At 47.1% G+C, this 20,118-nt stretch overlaps 1 protein-coding gene across 1 annotated transcript; it reads left to right on the forward strand.

Moving 5' to 3' along the window:
• Positions 1 to 9,441: 9,441 nt before the first annotated feature.
• CCR7 (C-C motif chemokine receptor 7) lies at positions 9,442 to 19,737 on the forward strand. The gene is made up of 3 exons (XM_063113156.1): positions 9,442 to 9,451; positions 15,778 to 15,827; positions 18,661 to 19,737. The coding sequence occupies exons 1-3, from the start codon at positions 9,442 to 9,444 to the stop codon at positions 19,735 to 19,737; spliced, it is 1,137 nt and encodes a 378-aa protein (XP_062969226.1).
• Positions 19,738 to 20,118: the final 381 nt, after the last annotated feature.

Genomic DNA, 20,118 nt, shown 5'->3' on the forward strand with positions numbered 1-20,118 from the left:
CTGTGTACTCCTATGGCATGTTGGGCTTACCTCCCAGTTAGCTCTCACTACATTGTTCTATAATTTTGTCTTCGATTATTTTTAAAATATTATAAAATATCTAATATATAAAGTTATAACGAAGTTATAAATGAAGACTTTTGTCCACCACCAACAAAGCATTATCAGTAAATATGGTTTAAGCTCCTGGGCACCTCTGTCGATCTGTATCCCCTTCCCTCCCCATCCTGAAATTAGTGTATACTTTCTCATGCGTGCTTGTAACTTTTACTGCTTATGGGTAATTGCCTCTTTATTTGTCTATGCCCCCCACTGTTATGAACTGAATGTTTGTATCTCCCCAAAAGGCCTATGTTGAAGCCTTTACCTCCAATATGGCTGCATTTGGAGATCTCCATCTTCTCTAAGGAAGTAATTAGGGTTAAACGAGAGCACAAAGGTGGGGTCCTGATCCAATAAGATTAGTGTTCTTATAAGAAGAAAGAACACCAGACATCTCTCTCTCCCTTTCTCTCCCTTTCTCTTTACACACGCCAAGGGAAGGCAGAGTGAGGATATATGAGGAGGCCGTCGTCTGCAAGCCAGGAATCGAGCCCTCACCAGAAGCCAGCACTGCCAGACCTTGATCTGGGGCCGCCAGCCTTAGAACTGTGCAGAGATAAATGTCGGTTGTTTAAGCCACCACTCTGTGGCATTTTGTTATGGCAGCCCAAGCAGACTAATACCTCCACAAGGCTCCGTGTGTGCTTGGCAAGGGCGAGCTTACCTCACTGTGTGTGTCCATCTTTGTATCTGTTGAGTCCAGCACTATGCCCAGTACATAGTGTTCATCAAATATTTGTTAAACAAATGAATGAATGAAGTCACTGCCGAAGCAAAGCAGGTGTCCTAGGATCCGCTCTCTAGGATCAGGTTCTTCTCTGCTCTGCCGTGATACAGGCGCTACTCAAGCTGCTACTGAGACCAGGGTTAGCAGTCAGTTTTTCACAAAGGGAATGGTGTGGGAAGAAAGGCATTCCCACAAAAGGGGTAGAGGGAGTCGTGACATCTTCAGAAAAGGTTGAAGTTACTTCCTCAATCAATCAAATGTTTATTAAGCACCTGCTCATTAGGTACTCAGTGTTGAACAGTCTCTACTTCCCTAAGGCAATCGGTCTTTGGAAGACCAAAGACCAAGTAGTCCAAAGATGGCCCAGATATAAGCAAGCACAACGATTTTGGGCCTCTGTTACGGGTGTGTCCTTTGTACAGACACATTGGCATGTCCATGGTTCTCCAGCTGGAAAACACAAACTCAGAGAGCTCATCTTCACTTGTAACACAAACTACATCCTCAGCACAGCTTGGACACAATGGTGCCCACTCTCATGACTCCCTGAGCATCAATAAGGGGCTTCACTTCTAGAGTTCCTGCTTTGACTTTTGGGATTCTCCAGAGCAAAAGGGCAGCAATCTCAAGGAGCTGGCTTCAAGTCTTTTGCTGGGTATGCAACAGATGCTGTTAACAAGTGGGATGAGAGAGAACCTTCTAGGATAGAAGATATAGCCCATGAAACCCAGGAAAATTATTAAACTGTACCAAATTATATTAAAAATCTGTTTTTAAAATCAGCACTGTCGAGGGACTGGCCAGTTAGCTCACTTGGTAGAGTGCGGTGCTGATAAGACCAAGGTCGAGTTCAGATCCCCTTACTGGCCAGCTGCCAAAATAAATAAATAAATAACATCTGCACTGTTGGAGGCAATGCAAAAAAAATACACAGTACAATCTTGTTTTCAAGAAGCACAAAATCTAGGGCCGAGCCCGTGGCGCACTCGGTAGAGTGCTGCGCTGGGAGCGCAGCGACGCTCCCGCCGCGGGTTCGGATCCTATATAGGAATGACCGGTGCACTCACTGGCTGAGTGCCGGTCACGAAAAAACGACAAAAAAAAAGAAGCACAAAATCTATTCTAGGACAGAAAATAGTTCACATGCCCTTCTGTATATTCCAGTTTGGGTGTCCCTGAAGTTGAGTGCTGTCAGAGTTAAGAGGAGAAAGGTCAGTAAAAATGGGCCCTGCCTGGCCCTTGAAGGATGGGTAGGATTTGGAAAGTGACACTGAGTTCCTCCTGTGCTGTTCTTCTCATAGAGATCAGATTTGCAGTGAATGGTCACTGGCTGCATGCTAACACACAAAGGGGAATCTCATGATCAGAGCTGAGAAACACTAGGGAATCCCCATCATCTCACTCAGAGACCAGTTAAGAAACCGAAACCTAAGTCACCCAGGACAAAGCACACAACGTCCACGCAGCTGGAGTTGGAGGGGTCGGAAAGCACAGTAAGAGAAGGAGTAGGGTCTGGGTTGGAAAACACCACTTAGCGTCAGGCAGAGGCTGCTGAGGAAATCAAAACCAGGAGCAACCCATTTACCCCTGACAACAGGGTGCACCTGCCACAAAGCTCTCTAGTGCTGGCCTGTTCATGGACTCTCTTGATCTGGGACCTTCCATGGGGACCTATGCTAGCTGGAGAACCAAGAAAATTCTTATGAATAACAAGGATTATCCTGAGAAATGAGCCTGGAGCTTATGTGGTTCAATCCCATTACTCTTCAGATGGTCATCCAAGAACTAAAGAGAGAAAGTGACTTGCCCAACGTTGCCTAGTGAGTTAGAGGAGAGGCAAGACTAGAACACAGGTCTTCTGGCTGTAAGCTGATTTTTTCTTAAAAGCATCTGGCACATGGAAAGGGGCACCAGGAAGAAACTTCTGGAATAGTTCCTAACTGAAATTTCCCTGACCTTTCTTAACAACACATCTGACAGTTGAGTCCCTGCCTTCCAGTAGTTCAAGAGATTGTTGATATCCCTAAAAGTAAGTGAGATCCAAATGCCAGTGATGAGAGCAACCAAAACCTTTGGACTGAAGGGAAAGTTTGGTCGGGCTTCTCATGCCTCCATTTGGAGAATTTGGAATAATGGAGAATGGCTAAGCAATGGGCAGGGTTCCATGGGAAAGTCCCAGAATTCAGAGTCTCAGGATAGCAAAGCTTAGGTACCTCCTAGACAATCTAATCACTTCACTTTACACTTGAGAAAACTGAGGCTCAGAGAGGGGAAGTACAGTGGATTGAATTATGTCCCCCCAAACTCACTGAAGCTTGAATTGTGTTCCCAAGTTTTATGTATTAGAAACTTGGCCCCCACTGTAGTCACAGTTAAGAGGGTGGGAACTCCTATTATGGAAATTGAAAGGTGGAGCCTTGAAGAGGTAATTAGATTGTAGGACCATGCAGTAGTGAATGGATTAGAAATGGTGGTCAGGGGCATGTTTTAAGGGCTTTAAAAGAAGAGCACGTGAGGAGCTATCTCTCTCCTGCTCTCTCTGCTCCACCATTTTTTGCCATGTGAGACCCCTGCATTGCTGTAAAGCCACCACCAAAGAAGACTCACCAGATGTGTTCCCTGGACTTTGGACTTCCCAGCTTCTGAAACTATAAGCAATAAATTTCTTTTTTTTTTATAAATTACACAGTTCTTTGTGTTTTGTTATAAGCAACAGAAATGGACTAATACTGGAAGCAACTTACTGAAGATCACACAGGCTGCTGGTGAAGAGCTAGGCTCACTGCACTACAACCCAACTGAATGTCCTTCATAAGTCTGGGGAAAAGAAAAGCTGTTCAACCTGCTTGCTCATCTCCCTTCCAGCCCTAGGCAATGTCTGGCTTCCTTCCCTTGTTTGACGTATAGCATCATGTCACGCTTGCTCTTGGTCATAACCATAGACAACAGCAGTATAATCTAACCTTACCTTCTTAAACTCCTTATATCACTCGGGAATCACCTTATATCACTCAGTGTGAAAGGAAACAAGAGCCACTCTAGGTATTCCAAACAAGGAATTCAATATAGGGAACCAGTTGTACAGGTAATGGAAGAGCTGAGGCCAAACGGGATGGCAAAACCACCCAGAGATTAATAACAGCAGCAAGTTGCCACCATCCCTAGAGCTGGAGGGACACAAGGAGAAGGTGGTGTTACCATAGCCCAGAACCTGGGGCAGGAGCTGGACCCATGATGAGGGTTACGCATCAGGTGCTGGCACCTAGAGATAGGGGCTGGCTGGCTGATGGACTCCGAGATCAAAGACACATAGCCACTGCTGATTGCCTGTAGCAGCAGAGAGAAGAAAGAAATATCCTGGTGGTGGAAAAAGATGTAGCATGCAAAAAGTACCCCAAAGGGAGTTGGAATAGCTATACTAATATCAAATAAAACAGACTTTAAAGCAAAAACTGAGGGCTGGCCTGTGGCTCACTTGGGAGAGTGTGGTGCTGATAACACAAAGGCCACGGGTTCGGATCCCTATATAGGGGTGGCCGGTTAGCTCACTTGGGACAGCGTGGTGCTGACAACACCAAGTCAGGGGTTGAGATCCCCTTACCAGTCATCTTTAAAAAAAAAAAAAACTATTTAGAGACTAAGAAGGACATTTTATAATGCTAAAAGAGTAAATCCATCAGAAAGACATAATAACTGTAAACATAGAGTTGTCCCTCAGTATCCACAGAGGTTTGGTTCTAGGACCCTTCATGGATACCAAAATTCATGGGTGCTCAAGTTCCTTATATGAAATGGCATAGTATTTGCATATAACCTATGCATATCCTTCAATATACTTTACATCATCTCCAGACTACTTATAATATCTAATGCAATGTAGATGCTATATAAATAGTTCTTATACTGTATTTTTATTTGTATTATTTTCTATTAATGTATTGTTATTTTTTATTTGTTTTTCTTTTTTTCAAATATTTTTGATCTGCTGTTGGTTGAATCTGTGGATGTAGAACTCACAAGTATGAAGGGCCAACTGTATGTGCACCTAAACAACAGAGCCCGAAAATACATGAAAGTATTGACAGAACTGAAGCAAGACATAGGAGAAATACACAATTCAACAATACAATAATTGTCAGAGATTTTAATACCCCGCTTTCAATAATAGATACAACAACTAGGCAGTAGATTAACAAGGAAATAGAATATTTGAACAATGCTATGAACCAACTAGACCTAACAGATATCTAAAGAACGCTTCACCCAACAACAGCAGAATACACATTTTTCTCAGGTGCATATTGAATATTCTCCAAACAGACGATATGTAGGACATAAAACAAGTCTCAATAAATTTAAAAGAATTGAGACTAGACAAAGTACATTTTCTGGCCACAGTCAGTAACAGGAGGACATTTGAGGAATTCACCAATATGTGTAAATTAAACAACACACTCAAACAATCAATGGGTAAAAGGAGAACTCAAAGGGAAATTAGAAAATACTTTGAGATTAATAAAAATAAAAACACAGCATACCAAAACTTACGGGATGCAGCCAAAACAGTGCTTACAGAGGAATTAATAGCTATAAATGCCTATACTTTTAAAAAGAAGAAAGATATCAAATAAAGAACTTAAGCTTTTACCTTAAGAAAAAAAAAGAACAAAGTCCAAATTGAACAGAAGAAAGGAAATTTTTTAAAAAGAGAATAAAAATAAATGAAACAGAGAATTGGAAAAAATCGAAAAAATCAAAAGTTGCTAAGTCAAAAAGGTTAATAAAATTGACAAACTTTTTTAAAAGATATCACTTAGCTTTATTGCAATTCTAATATTGGGCAACACTTCACTCCATAAAATAGAATCAGCGCTCCAATGAGTTGAGCATAGGAGGTTGGTTTTATTTTATTTTATTTATTTTAATTGACTCATTGTAATTGGACATACTTATGGGGTACAATGTGATGTTTTGACACATATATATGCTGTATAATGATTGGGCCAGGGTAGATAATGTATCCATCACTTCATGCATTTATCCTTTCTTGTGGCAAAAATATTCAAAAGCCTCTGCTCTAGTTATTATGTAATATACAAAACTTAACTGTTAACCATACTCACCCTACGTGCAATAGAACAATGGAACCTATTCCTCCAATCTAATTGTAGTTTTGTACCTATTGGAGAAGGTTGGTTTTAAATACAGAAAAGGCTGAAAAAAGCAGAAACAAAGAACAAAAAGCAGATTGGTAATTTCAAAGTTACTTTCCTTGTAAGGTGGGGACAGTGAGAAAGAACAATAGAAAAATAACTGATTATTTAACATCAGGTTTCTTTGGGCTATCTCTTTTTTTTTTTTAATTGACAAACATTTAGCTAGACTCACCCTCATATCAAAATCACACAAAGATGTTACAAGAAAACTATAGATCAATATTCTCTTTAAATATAGATACAAATTCTTCAACAAAGTATTAACACACCAAATCCAGCAATACATTTTAAAAGATTATATACCATGACCAAGTGATTTATTCCAGGAATTCAAGGTTGGTTCAACATACAAAAATCAATCCATGTAACACACCATATTCAATAGAATAAAGGACAAAAAATACTCGATCATCTTGATGGGCACAGAAAACGCATTTGACAAAATCCAACAAACTAGAAAGAGAAGGGAACGTGATAACATCTATCTGTGATAAACCCACAGCTAACAGCATACTTAAGTGGTGAAAGACTGAATGTTTTTCACCTATGATCAGGAACAATACAGGTAACTCTCACCACTTCCATTCAACGTTGTACTGGAGGTTCTAGCCAGGGCAATTAGGCAAGAAAAAGAAACAAAAGCCATCCAGACTGGAAGTAAAACTATCACAGATGACATGACCCTATATTTAGAAAACCGTAAGAATTACAAACACACAGACAAACCATTAGAAGCAATAAATGAGTTCATCCGGATTGCAAGTTGCAAGATAAATGTACTAAAATCAATTGTATTTCTATACGCTAGCAATGAGCAATCTGAAAATTAAGAAAACAATCCCATCTACAATAGCATCAAAAAAAAAAAATAACATACTTAGGAATAAATTTAACAAAAGAAATGAGAGACTTGCACACTGAAGACTATAAAACACTGAAAGAAATTAAAGACTGTTACGTGGTCATGTACCACATAATGACATTTCCAACAACAACAGACTGCATATACAATGGTGGTTGGAGCAATAGACTATACCATACAGCCTAGGTATGTAATAGCCTATACCTTCAAGGTTTGTGAGTATACCATATGGTGTTTGCACATGACAAAATAACCTAACAATGCATTTCTCAGAACTTATCCCTGTCATTAAGCAACTCATGATTGTAAACAAAAAGGCACCCCAAGTTTATGGACTTTGGAAGACATCATATTGTTAAGATGGCAATACTCCTCAAATTGATGTACAGATTAAATGCAATCCCAATTAAAATCCCAGCTGGTTTCATTGCAGAAATTGACAAGCTGACCCTGAGATTCATATGGAAAGGAAAGAGACCCAGATTAGCCAAAAACAATCTTTGAAAAGAAGGATAAAATTGGAGCAGCCACACATTCTCAATTTCAAAATTTACTACAAAGCCTCAATAATAAAGACAGTGTGGTACTGGCATAGGACAGAGACACAGATTGATGGAATAGGATTGAGAGTCCAGAAATAAACCATTACGTTTATGATCAGTTGATTTTCAACAAGGAAACAAAACAATGCAGAAAAAATAGTCTTTCCAACAATGATGCTGAAAAAACTAGACATCCACATACAAAAGAATGAAGTTGGGTCCCTACCTCACACCATATACAAAAATTAGCCCACAATGGATCAGAGCTAAATGTAAGACCTAAAACTATTAAAGTCTTAAGAGAAAACGTAGGAGTAAATTCTCATGAACTTAAAGTAAGGCAATGGTTTCTTAGATATAACACCAAAAGCACAAGTGACAAAAGAAAAATAAATAAATTGAACTTCAAAATTAAAAACTCTGTGCTTCGAAGAACACTAACAAGAAAGTGAAAAGACACAGAATGGGAGAAAATATTTACAAACATATATCTGATGAGGGACTTGTATCCAGAATATATAAAGATTTCTTACAACTCAACAATAAAAGACAAATAACCCAATTTGGAAAATGGGCAAAGGATTTAAATAGACATTTTTCCAAAGAAAATATACAATAAACACATGAAAAGACACTCAACGTAAGTAGTCATTAGAAAAATGCAAATCAAAACCACAATGAGATGCTTCATACCCGCTGAGATGACTGGAATCAAAAGGTCAGACGCTAACAAGTTTTGGTGAGGATGTGGAACCCTAATACTTTGTTGATGGGAGTGTATAATGGTGTGCCCACTTTGGAAAACAGTTTGATCATTCCTCAAAATGTTAAACATTTACATAGTTACCATATGATCCAACAATTCCAACCCCAGGCATATACCCAAAAGAAATAAAAGCATATGTCCACACAAAAACTTGTACACAAATATAGCAACATTATTCATAATAGTTAAAAAGTAGAAATAACCCATATGTCCAACTAATGATGGATAAACAAAATGTGGTATATTCGTACAATGGAATATTATTCAGCCATAAAAAGAAACAAAGAACTGATACATGCTACAACATGGATGAACCTTTAAAACATGCTAATTGAAAGAAGCCAGACACAAAGGCCACATACTGCATACAGTACTTCTATTTATGTGAAATATCCAGAATAGGCAAATCTATAGAGATAGAAAGTCGATCTGTGGTTACCGGGTGCTGCGGGGAGGGGTTGAGGGGAGATAGGGGCCATTGCTAATGATTTCAGGGTTGTTGCAAGCGATGATAAGAAAATGTTCTAGAACTGTGGTGATGGTTGCACAACTCTGTGAGTACACAAAAACCATTGAATTGTCCACTTTTAAAAGGTGAATTTTATGGTCTCTGAATTATATCTCAATAGAGCTGTCACTACAAAAGAAAGGAAAGGAAAGGATAAGAAAAAAGATACGTCCTAGCACATCCCTTCCTTCTACCTCCCATCATCTGTTAGTGCCTCCCCTCAGCCAAATCGACCCAGAAGCCAGAGGGAAAGTCATCTAGGAAATGAGGTTCCCTGTGACACTGAGCAGGGCAAGGGAAGGATGGGGACACATTTCTCACTCATCTCTGACTCTCCACAACACTTAACCCCTGGCTTGGAATGTAATATTCATACCATAAACTTTTGTTGGATCAATAAATAGCCCCTCATCTAAGCTCTCCCACATGGCACAGGGGGTTTTTCGAATGTAAATGATCTTATGATTCAGGATCCTATGACCAGTGACTGGAACTGTCACTCAGTCACCTTTCCATATTCTCTGTGGTCCCTGAAGGCACCAGATGGGCTGGGAGTGAGGCAGAGAGGGTTGGAGGGAGGAGCAGGGGTGGGAGGGGCAGAGAAGAGGGTGGCTCCCCTCACACTTAAAAGGGGTTCGAACCACTTCCTCCCCAGACAGGGGCAGCAGCAGGCCGGGGCATAGCCTTCCTGTGCGGTTTCAGCGGCCCAGAAAGTGTCATGGACCTGGGTGAGTGAGTCTCCTCGCATGGAAGGAATAGTACCAGGGTCTCGGCACCCCAAATGACCCTGTGGAATGGGGGTGGAAGGCATGGGGGAGCCTCCTGGAGAAAGTGGGTCTGATTTGGTGGGAATTGTGGGTGCTTCCAGAAAATGCCACCCTGTTGTTCCAGGAGGGGTGCACCTGCCCTGATAGACCTGGAGGAGGGGGCAACCATCAATCAGTGCCAGGAAGGACAAGGGGAGCCAGGGTCATGTCTTTCTATAACAGCAGGGACAGAAGAAAGTGGCAGGGCTGGGCTTGGACTGACCCTGTTTTCAGCTTGGGGCAATGGGTAAAGCTATCTGGGACCTCTGAGGACAGTTCCGTCAGGGAGAAATTCTCCTCCTGGGAATCAGGACCTTCCACCTCCCTCTATGATTCCCACCTTTCTCCCCTACTACATAGGTAGTAGAATCCCTGCCCTTTTGGGGTTAGGAGGAGGAGCAAGTTCAAGGTGACCGCGTTGTGTGGATGATTCTGTGCACTGCATGTGCAAGCTGTGGTTGCTCCGTTGCTGCTGCTTCCTACAGGTTCAGGGGTGGGTGGGCAACATGCAATGGGATGGCAAAGGGCGTTCAGCTTGCAGACGTCACCACCAAGCCTCCAGCGTGGCCCCCTGTTCCTGAGCAAAGCTCGCTTACTCTACCCAGGCAGATGACTCTTCTCTGTAAACAGTCCTTCCTCTGGTCTAACCTCGGACTTGACCAGGGGGTGTACAAGGGAAGCACCAAAGGGTTCATCCAGCTCCAGACACCCCATTTATAAATCTCAGCTTTCAAGTCAGACCCGGCTGAGGCTATGAAGCCAGGTTCCTGGATGGCTTGATTCACCAGCAATCGAAGCACCACAGCGGCCTCAAAGCCGCAAGGCGTTGGCTTTAAAAGTGAAGGTTCCCTGGTGCTGTCCTCACACCCTCCCTGCCACACCACAGCCTCTTTGACTTGATGTCTTCCTTCCCCATCCCCGTGAACCCTGGGTCTGGCCCTAGCGAGCAGCTGTGAAAGGGTTAAAGCGGTCACCCCCGCCCACTGACCGTGAACTCCTAGAAGGCCGGGTCTGATTCTTCAATTTCTGCATCCCCATGTGCTTAGGGGATGTGAGCTGATGTGTTTGTGGAATGAATGAATGAATGGTATCAAGAAGTCAGTAAATTTTAGTTTTTCAAAATCTCTTCCAACTTCCTGTCCTCCCAGTTACTAATCCCACACCCCAACATCCACCCCCACAGACCACAATCCTGGAATGCAGGCATCCACGGGAGACCCTGCTCCAGCCTCCCCATGAAGAAAACCAAGCATGGCCCAGGAGTGTGCTGCTACGTGTTAGAAAAGCAGCTCCCCAGGGTGGAGGAAAGGCCCTGAATGAGTAGTGCTTGCCAGTTTCCCTAGTGTAAATTCTCCCGCCCTAGCTGATTTCAAGCCATCCACACGACTAACATGGAGTTGGGAAGATGGACGATTGGCTCAGGGAGCCTGAGAGCCAGCCCCAGCCCAGCACTTAGTGCCTCCCACCAGACTAGGATTGGGGGTACTGGACTCATAGGCTCTGATGGGGGGAGGGCAGGCAATCTCTGGTCCGGGAGGAAGGGAGGTTCTTGCTTTGTCACTCAATTCGAGAGCGCCCCAACGGTTGAACCCGAAATACTGGTAGTAGGGTCAGCCACTGAGAAGCTTTGCTCAAAACGGGCTCTGGGCCGTTGGTAGGGAGGGCAAGCCACGAAGAACTGTTTTTCACTCTCGTGTGCTCAGCAGGGAGCAAAATGTGGGTGAGGAGGCAGGGTTTCTGTTACACAGAATGAAAACTCCAAAGCAGGGCTGAGCTGGCCTTTTTCACAATTTGAATGAACTGTTCTGAGGCACCCTCTGCACCTTCGAGCAATGGGGCCAAAGATCTCAGTCAGAATTGTCAAAAGCAAAGATAGACAAACTTTTGAGAGACCTCTGTCTCACAGCATAGTCGTAATGGTGGCAGAGAGGGATGCTGAAAGAATCCAGGGCCGATCCCTCCTGGCCTTCCAGGAACTTGGCTGGGGAGGAGAGACTGCACCCAGTGGTAGATGTGGGAAACATTTCTCCTCGTTCGTACTCCTGGTACTTTCTTTCGGTCAACTATCATTGCCTGATGAATTCAGGGATGACCAGTGTCGTGGGGAGAGAGACATGTACATCAATAAGCCACTGAGATAAAGCGAGGTACAGTGTTGATGGGGTAAGGGCAAGACAAGAAGGGGATAGTAAACGTGAGTCAGGGAGGCGTTTAAGTTGACTTTTGATGGGTGTGTAGGAGTTGTCACACGAAACAAGGAGGAGCAAGGGACCCAGGACATGGCAGGAATGGCAAATTCTACTTCCATCAGAGGCCAATAAGGTAAAAGAGGGAAAGAGCATAAGATATGGGAAGTGGAGGAGAGTGAATCAGAGGGAGTTTGGGTCACCTAAAGGCATCTAAATTCAATATTTTAAAAACTCCATGCAGGCAAGTAGAGTAACCTGGGGACTCAGCCTGCAGGATCATAGATGGTCAGCTCTGGAAAAAGAAATAGAGATGAGAAAGAAGCAAGGTGAGGGGCATATAAAGAAGCTGGCCATGCCCAGGAGGAAGATAAAAAGGAAGGGCGGGGCAATCCTTAAACCTGTGTGTGGTGCGTCCCTGCGGAGTTTGGACTCTTTCCTGAAAGTAGTGGGGAGCCAGTGAAGGTTTGTCTTTTTTAACTGGGTGAGTTAAAGGATGAGATTTGTGTTTTGGAAGGAACTCTGTGGCAGCAAAGGGGCCACAGAGCCATATGTCAGGACAGAGGCAGAGCTGGCCCTGAGAGATGTCAGGGGATAGAAGCAACAGAACTGGTGACCAACAGGATGTGGGGCGGTGAGGATTTCCTTCGTGCTCCATGCAGGACCCTACACACAGCAGACTCATCAGAAGTGTAGCTTGATGCAGTAGTGGGAGCCCATATCATGTTGCCCCATTCACATCTCAGGTCCATCTCTTTGCAGCTGCGTGACCCCAAGCAAGTGGCTTGACCTCTCTGGACCTCTATTTTCTGGAATATAGAATGAGAATCACAAGGGGTAGTTCACACGATGTTATGAGGGAGAGAAACATACAGACTACGTGGCAGCACAAAAGAATGGTTAAGAGCAAGGTTTCCAGACTCAGATGGGTTCAAAGCCCAGCTCCACTCCTGGCCAGTTGTGTGACTCTGGGAAAGTTACTAATCTTGGTGTGCCTCAGTTTCCTCATTGGCAAGTGTGGATAATAGTAGTTATTCCTCATAGGGTTTTTGTGAAGATGAAACAGGTTTGTACTTGTAGACAGTTTGGTGCATAGTGAAAGCTCAATAAATATGTATTCAATCACTGGATAAAGCAGTTGATATCACAGGGGCAACAAGAGCCAGCCAGCTCTCACGGTTCCCTGCCAGTTGTCTGAAAGGGGGTCCCCCAAGCCTCTTACCTCCTCCCAAGATCTCTTACTGCTTCCCTGCTTCCTTCTGCCCCCCAGAAAGAGAAAAGTTATGTTGACAGGTGAGGAAGTCCAGAGAGAGAAAAACTCGGGGCAGCTCTTGGGACAAGCTGGTGGTCAGCTGTGATTTCCTGAGCAGCCCGGTTGGCCTAGAAAATGTGGGGATGTAAGGTCAGGACTTGGAGTGTTAGCCAGCCAGCAACCCCCTCCTCCCAGGCAGGATGTCTCATGCTGGGGGCTCGAGTTGGAGTTCTAGGGAATTTTCTTTTCATGATGATCATTACTGAAAACTCAAGAACTCTGAAAACACCCAAAACCCAGGTCAACCACTCTTTAACCCCAAGATTCCCAACTTCATTGGTCCCACTCAAGCTGCTGCCCAAGACCAGTTGCTTTATGACTTTGTAACAGGCGGGAATGGTCTGACTCATGGCCACTGACTCCTCTGCCCCACACGAGAGTTCCCCTAAGTTCCCCTGTTACCTTTCTTGAAAACAGCCTGTTCTGAACTACAAGACCCCCGTTCACCCATCTCCAAGACACCTGGAATGAGAAATCACACACACACACACGCACACGCATACACAGCCCAGCACCCCCACACTCCCCCTCCTCCCAACAGGAGCAAAAGGAAGGGGACAGGGCCCAGGAGAAGGATCAGCAGAGTAAAACAGAAACACAGTTCTTGCTCCTTGTATTTTCTTTGGTGTGACTTGTGAAAATTTTGAGGTTTCTCAGTTCTCACTGACAGTCAGAGTGGGCTTTCTCTAGAGTAGCCAAAGGACATTTACGTGTTTAAAGAAACCTCGAGCACTTGACATCAAGATGAGTCAGTGGAAGGTGGGTGGTGCACTGGACCCTGAAGACAGTGTTGTTAGGTGTAGACACGCGGACTCAAGCTCAGAGGCTCAAGGGGTAACTCAGGGAGAAAGGAGTATGAGGAGGGGGAGCTATGCTGCCCAAGGATCCATTCCCACCAGGACCACAACGCTCAGGCACACGGGGACAGTGGATCAGCGGGCGCCTGTCCCAAGAAATAGAAGATACAGCTAGGAAGGTAGGTTCAAGTACAGTGCAGGACTTGACTGCCACGCTGAAAATAGGGGCTTCATCCTTAGGGCTGGGTTGAGCCCCTAAGGATTTAAGAGGAAGGCACGGTGGGGGCTGGCATCAGAGCAATGATTTAGGAAGACATGTCTAGCATGCAGGATAATTTGCTTGAGGTGGGAGAAATATCTATTTATTTATGTGAACTGGTGCCCTTCCTCTTCCCTGTGGAACTCACAAGCCCTGAATCCCTGACCTTATGCCGTGCCCCTGAAACCACTAATAAACTGCAACTGGGTGTCATGCAGCTAGGTTTCCAGCAGGTGGTACTGTGGCCAAAGATATAATCCACTGGGCTTGAGCCACTTCCATAGCCTCCAGAAGGCCCCCAGCCTCCTGTCCCTACTGAGACTGGAGCTGTGACGGGCCTGCAAGTCCTGCCTTAGCGTCCACATGTAACATCACAGTTACTGACTCTCCTGTAGGCCAGGCTGTGGCTAGGAACTGAGGGTCAGGGTACAGGGAGGGGGCTGCCAGGGCAAAGAAGGCCCAGCTCCTGCCCTGGGGATGCTCTCGGACAGGCAGGTGAGATAAGACTTCTGCATAAATTACTCAGTCACCTGTCCTCCCTGCTCAGCCCTGAGGAGGAAATAAAGTACAGGTCAGCCCAAGGCTCAGCCACAAAGCAGAGCTGAGCAGCTGTCCACAGCACATCCAGGCCTTGGGCGAACCTGGCCCTCCATCTGCTCCTCAGACCCAGGAAGAGCCACCTGATTTCCAGAACGTGTCCCTTACCAAAGGTGACCCTGCTCCCTCTTCTACCCATCACCCAAGGCCTTGGATTAGAAAACAAGTTGAAGGAGAGAAAATACATACACACACTTCAGTTAAGCAGGGGAAAAAGCAGAGTTACATCAGGGAATAGTGTCCATCCTACCACACTGCCAAAGGGCAGTGTCCCCTCTCGGTGTCCTCTCAGGCCACCTTGATGCTCCCTCCCTTGGCAGGGCATTCCTCCATTCATTCATTTATTCTTCAGCACATAATTCCTGGGCACCTCCTCGATTCTGGGCCTGCATTAGGTAAAAGGAAAGAGGTGCCTGCCCCAAAGGCAAGCTAAGGGGTGGGCCCCATGAGCCAACAGTCAGTGCTGAAAGAATGTCAGCTGAATGAGGGGGTGCTGGGGAGCCAGTAGGTCCCCTAAAGCACTCTCCCACTGTTGAAAAGCCAATAAGTAACCTCACTCCTACACCCAGCCCTGTGAAATCACCCTATTTCCTCTGCCTGCCTCCCCAGGAGACACTCAGGAATTCATACATGACTGCCCACTCACCTGGACACAGGAGAGATGCTCCCAGGTCCCCAAGCAGTGCAGGACATGTGTACACACACGCCTCCACCTCAGGGCCTTGCTTCCTCCTCCTGCAGAATCTGGGGCAGGTGGAGGGTGCTCGGCCCTAAGAGGCAGGGTCGGTTGATGCTGACCTGCTCCAGAAGAAGCCCCAGATGGGCCAAGAGGAGGTGGGGAGGGGCTTCCCTGCACCCTGATCCTGCTTCTTTCCGGGACCTGGGAGTGCAGGAGGCCGGGAAGGAGGTGAGGACAGCGATGCAGGCAGCGGGCCAGGTGTTCAAAGGCACAATCTGGTTCTGATGTTCTTTTTCTGCAAACGCATGCCTGGAGCCTGGGATGAAAGTCCCCAAGAGTGTCTCCCCCTCCACTGCTTTCTTTAATAACAAAGAGTTGTCTCTGCCAAGCAATAACTTTCTCGCCTTGTCTCCCACAGGGAAACCAATGAAAAGCGTGCTGGTGGTGGCTCTGCTTGTCATTTTCCAGGTGAGGTTTCTTGCCAAGGAAAGCTCTGTTCCCTTCTCCACACCCCGCTCCGAAGCCAGGGATTCTGGTGGAGGAGCTAGGCATTTGCTAGAAGGAAACAGAAGACCAGACACAAACCCACCTGCCATTCATTAAGCTGATGCCCGCCCCACCCCACCCCCCATCTCTTGAGTGACCCTGGAGAGCCACAGATGTTCTCTGGACTTCCTTTACTGAATTTAAATTAAAACATGGGGGTAAATAACTTACCACCACCTTCCCCACCCCATCTCTAATCTCCCCACCCAGGAGACAGAAACATGGAATCCAACTGAGTTCTGGGAGAGAGAAGAGCTGCAAAATGCAAAGGCTGTGAGGTTACCAGGTTTTACACGTGTACACACACCCACAGGTGTAAAAGTCCACAAGTGAGCTGAGAAAAGAACCCTTGGTCTGGTGACCTGGTTACTATCCTATCACTCCAAATTTGCCTCCCCCCAACCTTCAACCGAAGGCTCCCCTTGCAGGCCCTTTTCTTTTGCAAAATAGAGACCCATCTGGCCTCCCTGTGGGGGGAGGGAAGAAAGGATGGGGCCCCCCGGACACCGGAGGGAACATGGTAGATGGAGCACATACTTTACAGGAGCCTGAACTCTGCAGGAGCAAAGATCCCCCCACCTTACGAGGTTCCATTTCTCGATCCCAGAAATGGAAAGAGAAAATGTGTCCCGCCAAGTGCCAGAGTCAGAAGAAACCATAACTCACAGAGTCGGCTTTCCCCCCGCGTGTTAGAGGTGGGAGCTCTCCCGGGGGGTGGGGGGAGGCCCGGCTGAGCCCAGAGCTGGAGAGGCAGTGCTTCAGAATTTGGCTCTTCCCCACGCCTGGAGGCCAGAGGGGCAGCTTTCCAGGAGCTCAGGCCAGAGGCAGGCCCCAAGCTGGGCACTGTTCCCAAAACCCCATCCCAGAGGTCCCCCAGAGCTTGGGCCACGGCCCACTGCCTGGCCCCTTCCCCATCCCCCCGCTCCCCCTCTCTCCTCTGTCTCCAGGACTCTGGGGGGGCGCTGGATCACTGGTGCTGGCGGTGGAGGCTGGAAAGTTGGGGAGGGGAGGAGGACAGTTGTGGCTCATTCTTCTCCTTCACTGGGGGGAGGGGGGCTCAGACAGGGCAGGATGTGGTGGGGCTGTGGGCTGCAGAGGTGTCAAGACCTGGGGGTGGGGTTGTGGAGCAGGAGTAAGGTGTGGGGTGGAGACGAGAAGGCAGGACGGGGTGCTGGGGAGCACACTTCATAGAGGGTGGGAGTACTGCCCTTCAGGAAGGCCCAGATCCCCTCATGTATGGGGACTCCAGACGTAAGGCCTTGGGCCTCTCCCAGGGAACCTAGGCTGCAACCACGCCTGGACGGGGGAAAGAGGGTTGCCCCTGACTTTTCCTCTCAAGCTAATAATGTCCAAAGAAAAGGCCCCTGGACATTGTTTTGTCCTCACCCTGTCCCCAAGCAGGATAAGCAATGAATCTAGAATTTGGAAGTGAGAAATTCAGAGACAAGATGTGGGGGAGTCCGCTCAGCTCTCCAATTGTATAGAAATCTATTTTTGTTGCGCTGCTAAGAGTCCAGTTCCCAGAGGAAGCACCCTGAGCTTCTGAGGCAGCTCTTCCAGCCCAGCTCCCTGCCCATCCATCGCTGTGCACAGAGGCACGTGCGTCCCCTCCTTCACTGATAAAATCACAGCAGGCTGTGGAACCTTCACCCAGCCCTGCAGACAGGCTAAAAAAAGCCCAAGCAGCTGAGCCTGGCTGATTGGGATCTGCCGGAAGAGACTGTGAGGAAGAGCGAGGCAGAGAGGTGAGGGAGGGGGTGAGAGCTCAGACAGAGAGCGGGAGCCACACTTCCTTCCAGGGGCACAGCTGCCAGTAGGAACTCGGTCACAGCCTGCAGCCGGTCATCCATTCACGGAGTGCAGCGCATGCACTAGGGCCCTGGTGTGGGCTCCTGCTGGGTGCTGTGTGGGCACCAGCTATCCATAAAGTCTCCAGGTCTCTCACCACCCCCATCCAGCCATCTGCCCCAAACCCCGGGCTTCATGGCTTCCTTACTCTCACTCCAGGCCCTCCGGAACCTTGACTCCCAGGTGGGTTTTCTGTCAAAGGCTGAGGGATTTTGTAGCCTTCTGGAAAACTCTTTCCACCAGTTGCTAAAGGAGGTTCCAGAAGACACACATTCCTGCTCTCACAGAGCTTCCTCCATGGAGATGAAATGGTGGCAGAAGCTAGGCTGGGCACCTCACAACCACCATGTGAAGGAGATAGGAGTCATCTCCATTTCACAGGCAAGAAACTGAGACTGAGAGAGAGAAAGTGTGTTTAACCAGCTCAAGTCTCACCTGACCCCAAAGCCCCTCAGGCTATTTCTAATCCACTGAAAACCCATGTAAGGTCCAGTCTCCGAGTTGGAAAAAATCAGACCCCTACTACTTATCAGTAGGAATGTAGAATCTCAGGTCCTGCCCCAGCTTACTGAATCAGGACGTACATAACAAGATCCCCAGTTCATTCACACAGAAGTTAAAATTTAAAAAGCACTAATTTCAAACCAAAGAATCATGTGATGAGCTTAGAAAAATACAGATTCCTGAGCCCCACCCCTTGAGTTTCTGGTTCAGCAACAATCATGTAAGGTCTGAGAATTTGCATATCTAACGAGCTCCCAGGTGATGCTGGTGATGCTGGTGATGCTGGTGATGCTGGTGATGCTGGTGATGGGGACCACACTTTGAAACCACTGCTGTGAGCTGAATCCGGATTTGGACACACCTGGCTAAGCTGGATTGTTTGCTTTCGTTTCCTTCCCAGCAGGTGTGCTTGTGCCAAGACGAGGTAACAGATGATTACATCGGAGACAACACCACGGTGGACTACACGTTGTATGAGTCTCTGTGCTTCAAGAAAGACGTGCGGAACTTTAAGGCCTGGTTCCTCCCGATCATGTACTCAGTCATTTGCTTCGTGGGCCTACTGGGCAATGGATTGGTCGTGTTGACCTACATCTATTTCAAGAGGCTCAAGACCATGACTGATACCTACCTGCTCAACCTGGCCGTGGCAGACATCCTCTTCCTCCTGACCCTGCCCTTCTGGGCCTACAGTGCAGCCAAGCCCTGGGCTTTTGGTGTCCACTTCTGCAAGCTCATTTTTGGCATCTACAAAATGAGCTTCTTCAGCGGCATGCTCCTACTTCTTTGCATCAGCATCGACCGCTATGTGGCCATTGTCCAGGCCGTCTCGGCCCACCGCCACCGCGCCCGTGTCCTTCTCATCAGCAAGCTGTCCTGCGTGGGTATCTGGATGCTGGCCATGGTGCTGTCCACCCCAGAAGTGCTGTACAGTGGCATCCAGAAGAGCAGCAGCGAGCAAACGTGGCGGTGCTCCCTCATCACTGAGCACGTGGAGGCCTTTATCACCATCCAGGTGGCCCAGATGGTGATAGGCTTTCTGGTGCCCCTGCTGGCCATGAGCTTCTGCTACCTCGTCATCATCCGCACCCTGCTCCAGGCACGCAACTTTGAGCGCAACAAGGCCATCAAGGTGATCATCGCCGTGGTTGTGGTCTTCATAGTCTTCCAGCTGCCCTACAATGGGGTGGTCCTGGCCCAGACGGTGGCCACCTTCAACATCACCAGCAGCACCTGTGAGCTCAGCAAGCAGCTCAACATCGCCTACGATGTCACCTACAGCCTGGCCTGTGTCCGCTGCTGCGTCAACCCTTTCTTGTACGCTTTCATCGGCGTCAAGTTCCGCAATGACCTCTTCAAGCTCTTCAAGGACTTGGGCTGCCTCAGCCAGGAGCGGCTCCGGCAGTGGTCTTCCTGCAGGCACACCCGGCGTTCCTCCATGAGTGTGGAGGCCGAGACCACCACCACCTTCTCCCCATAGGTGGCGCCTCTGCCGGGACTAGAGGGACCTCTCCCAGGGCCCCTGGGGTAGGGACGGGAACAGATGCAATGACTCAGGACTCGCCCAAAAGCTGCTGAGGGAAAAGCAGTTCTGGCTGTGAAGGTTGACCTCAGAGTGAAAACCCATGCCCCAGAGACAGCTTAACCCACACCCTAGCTACCTCAACCAAGGCTGGAAAGAGACGTGGCTGATAAGCTAACGCCAGAACCGACAACACTCCAAAACTGAGGCTGTGGTCCCCCAAACCAAAAGCCAAAAGTGAAAGTCAAGAAACCATTCACTCCTCCGAGAGGGAAGGGGACAGGGTGGGTGAGCACTGGGGCAGCAGAAGGGGGCTGGTGAGTCCTCTGACGAAACTTC

This window comes from Cynocephalus volans, chromosome 10 (genome assembly GCF_027409185.1).
Source record: "Cynocephalus volans isolate mCynVol1 chromosome 10, mCynVol1.pri, whole genome shotgun sequence".
NCBI lineage: Eukaryota > Metazoa > Chordata > Mammalia > Dermoptera > Cynocephalidae > Cynocephalus > Cynocephalus volans.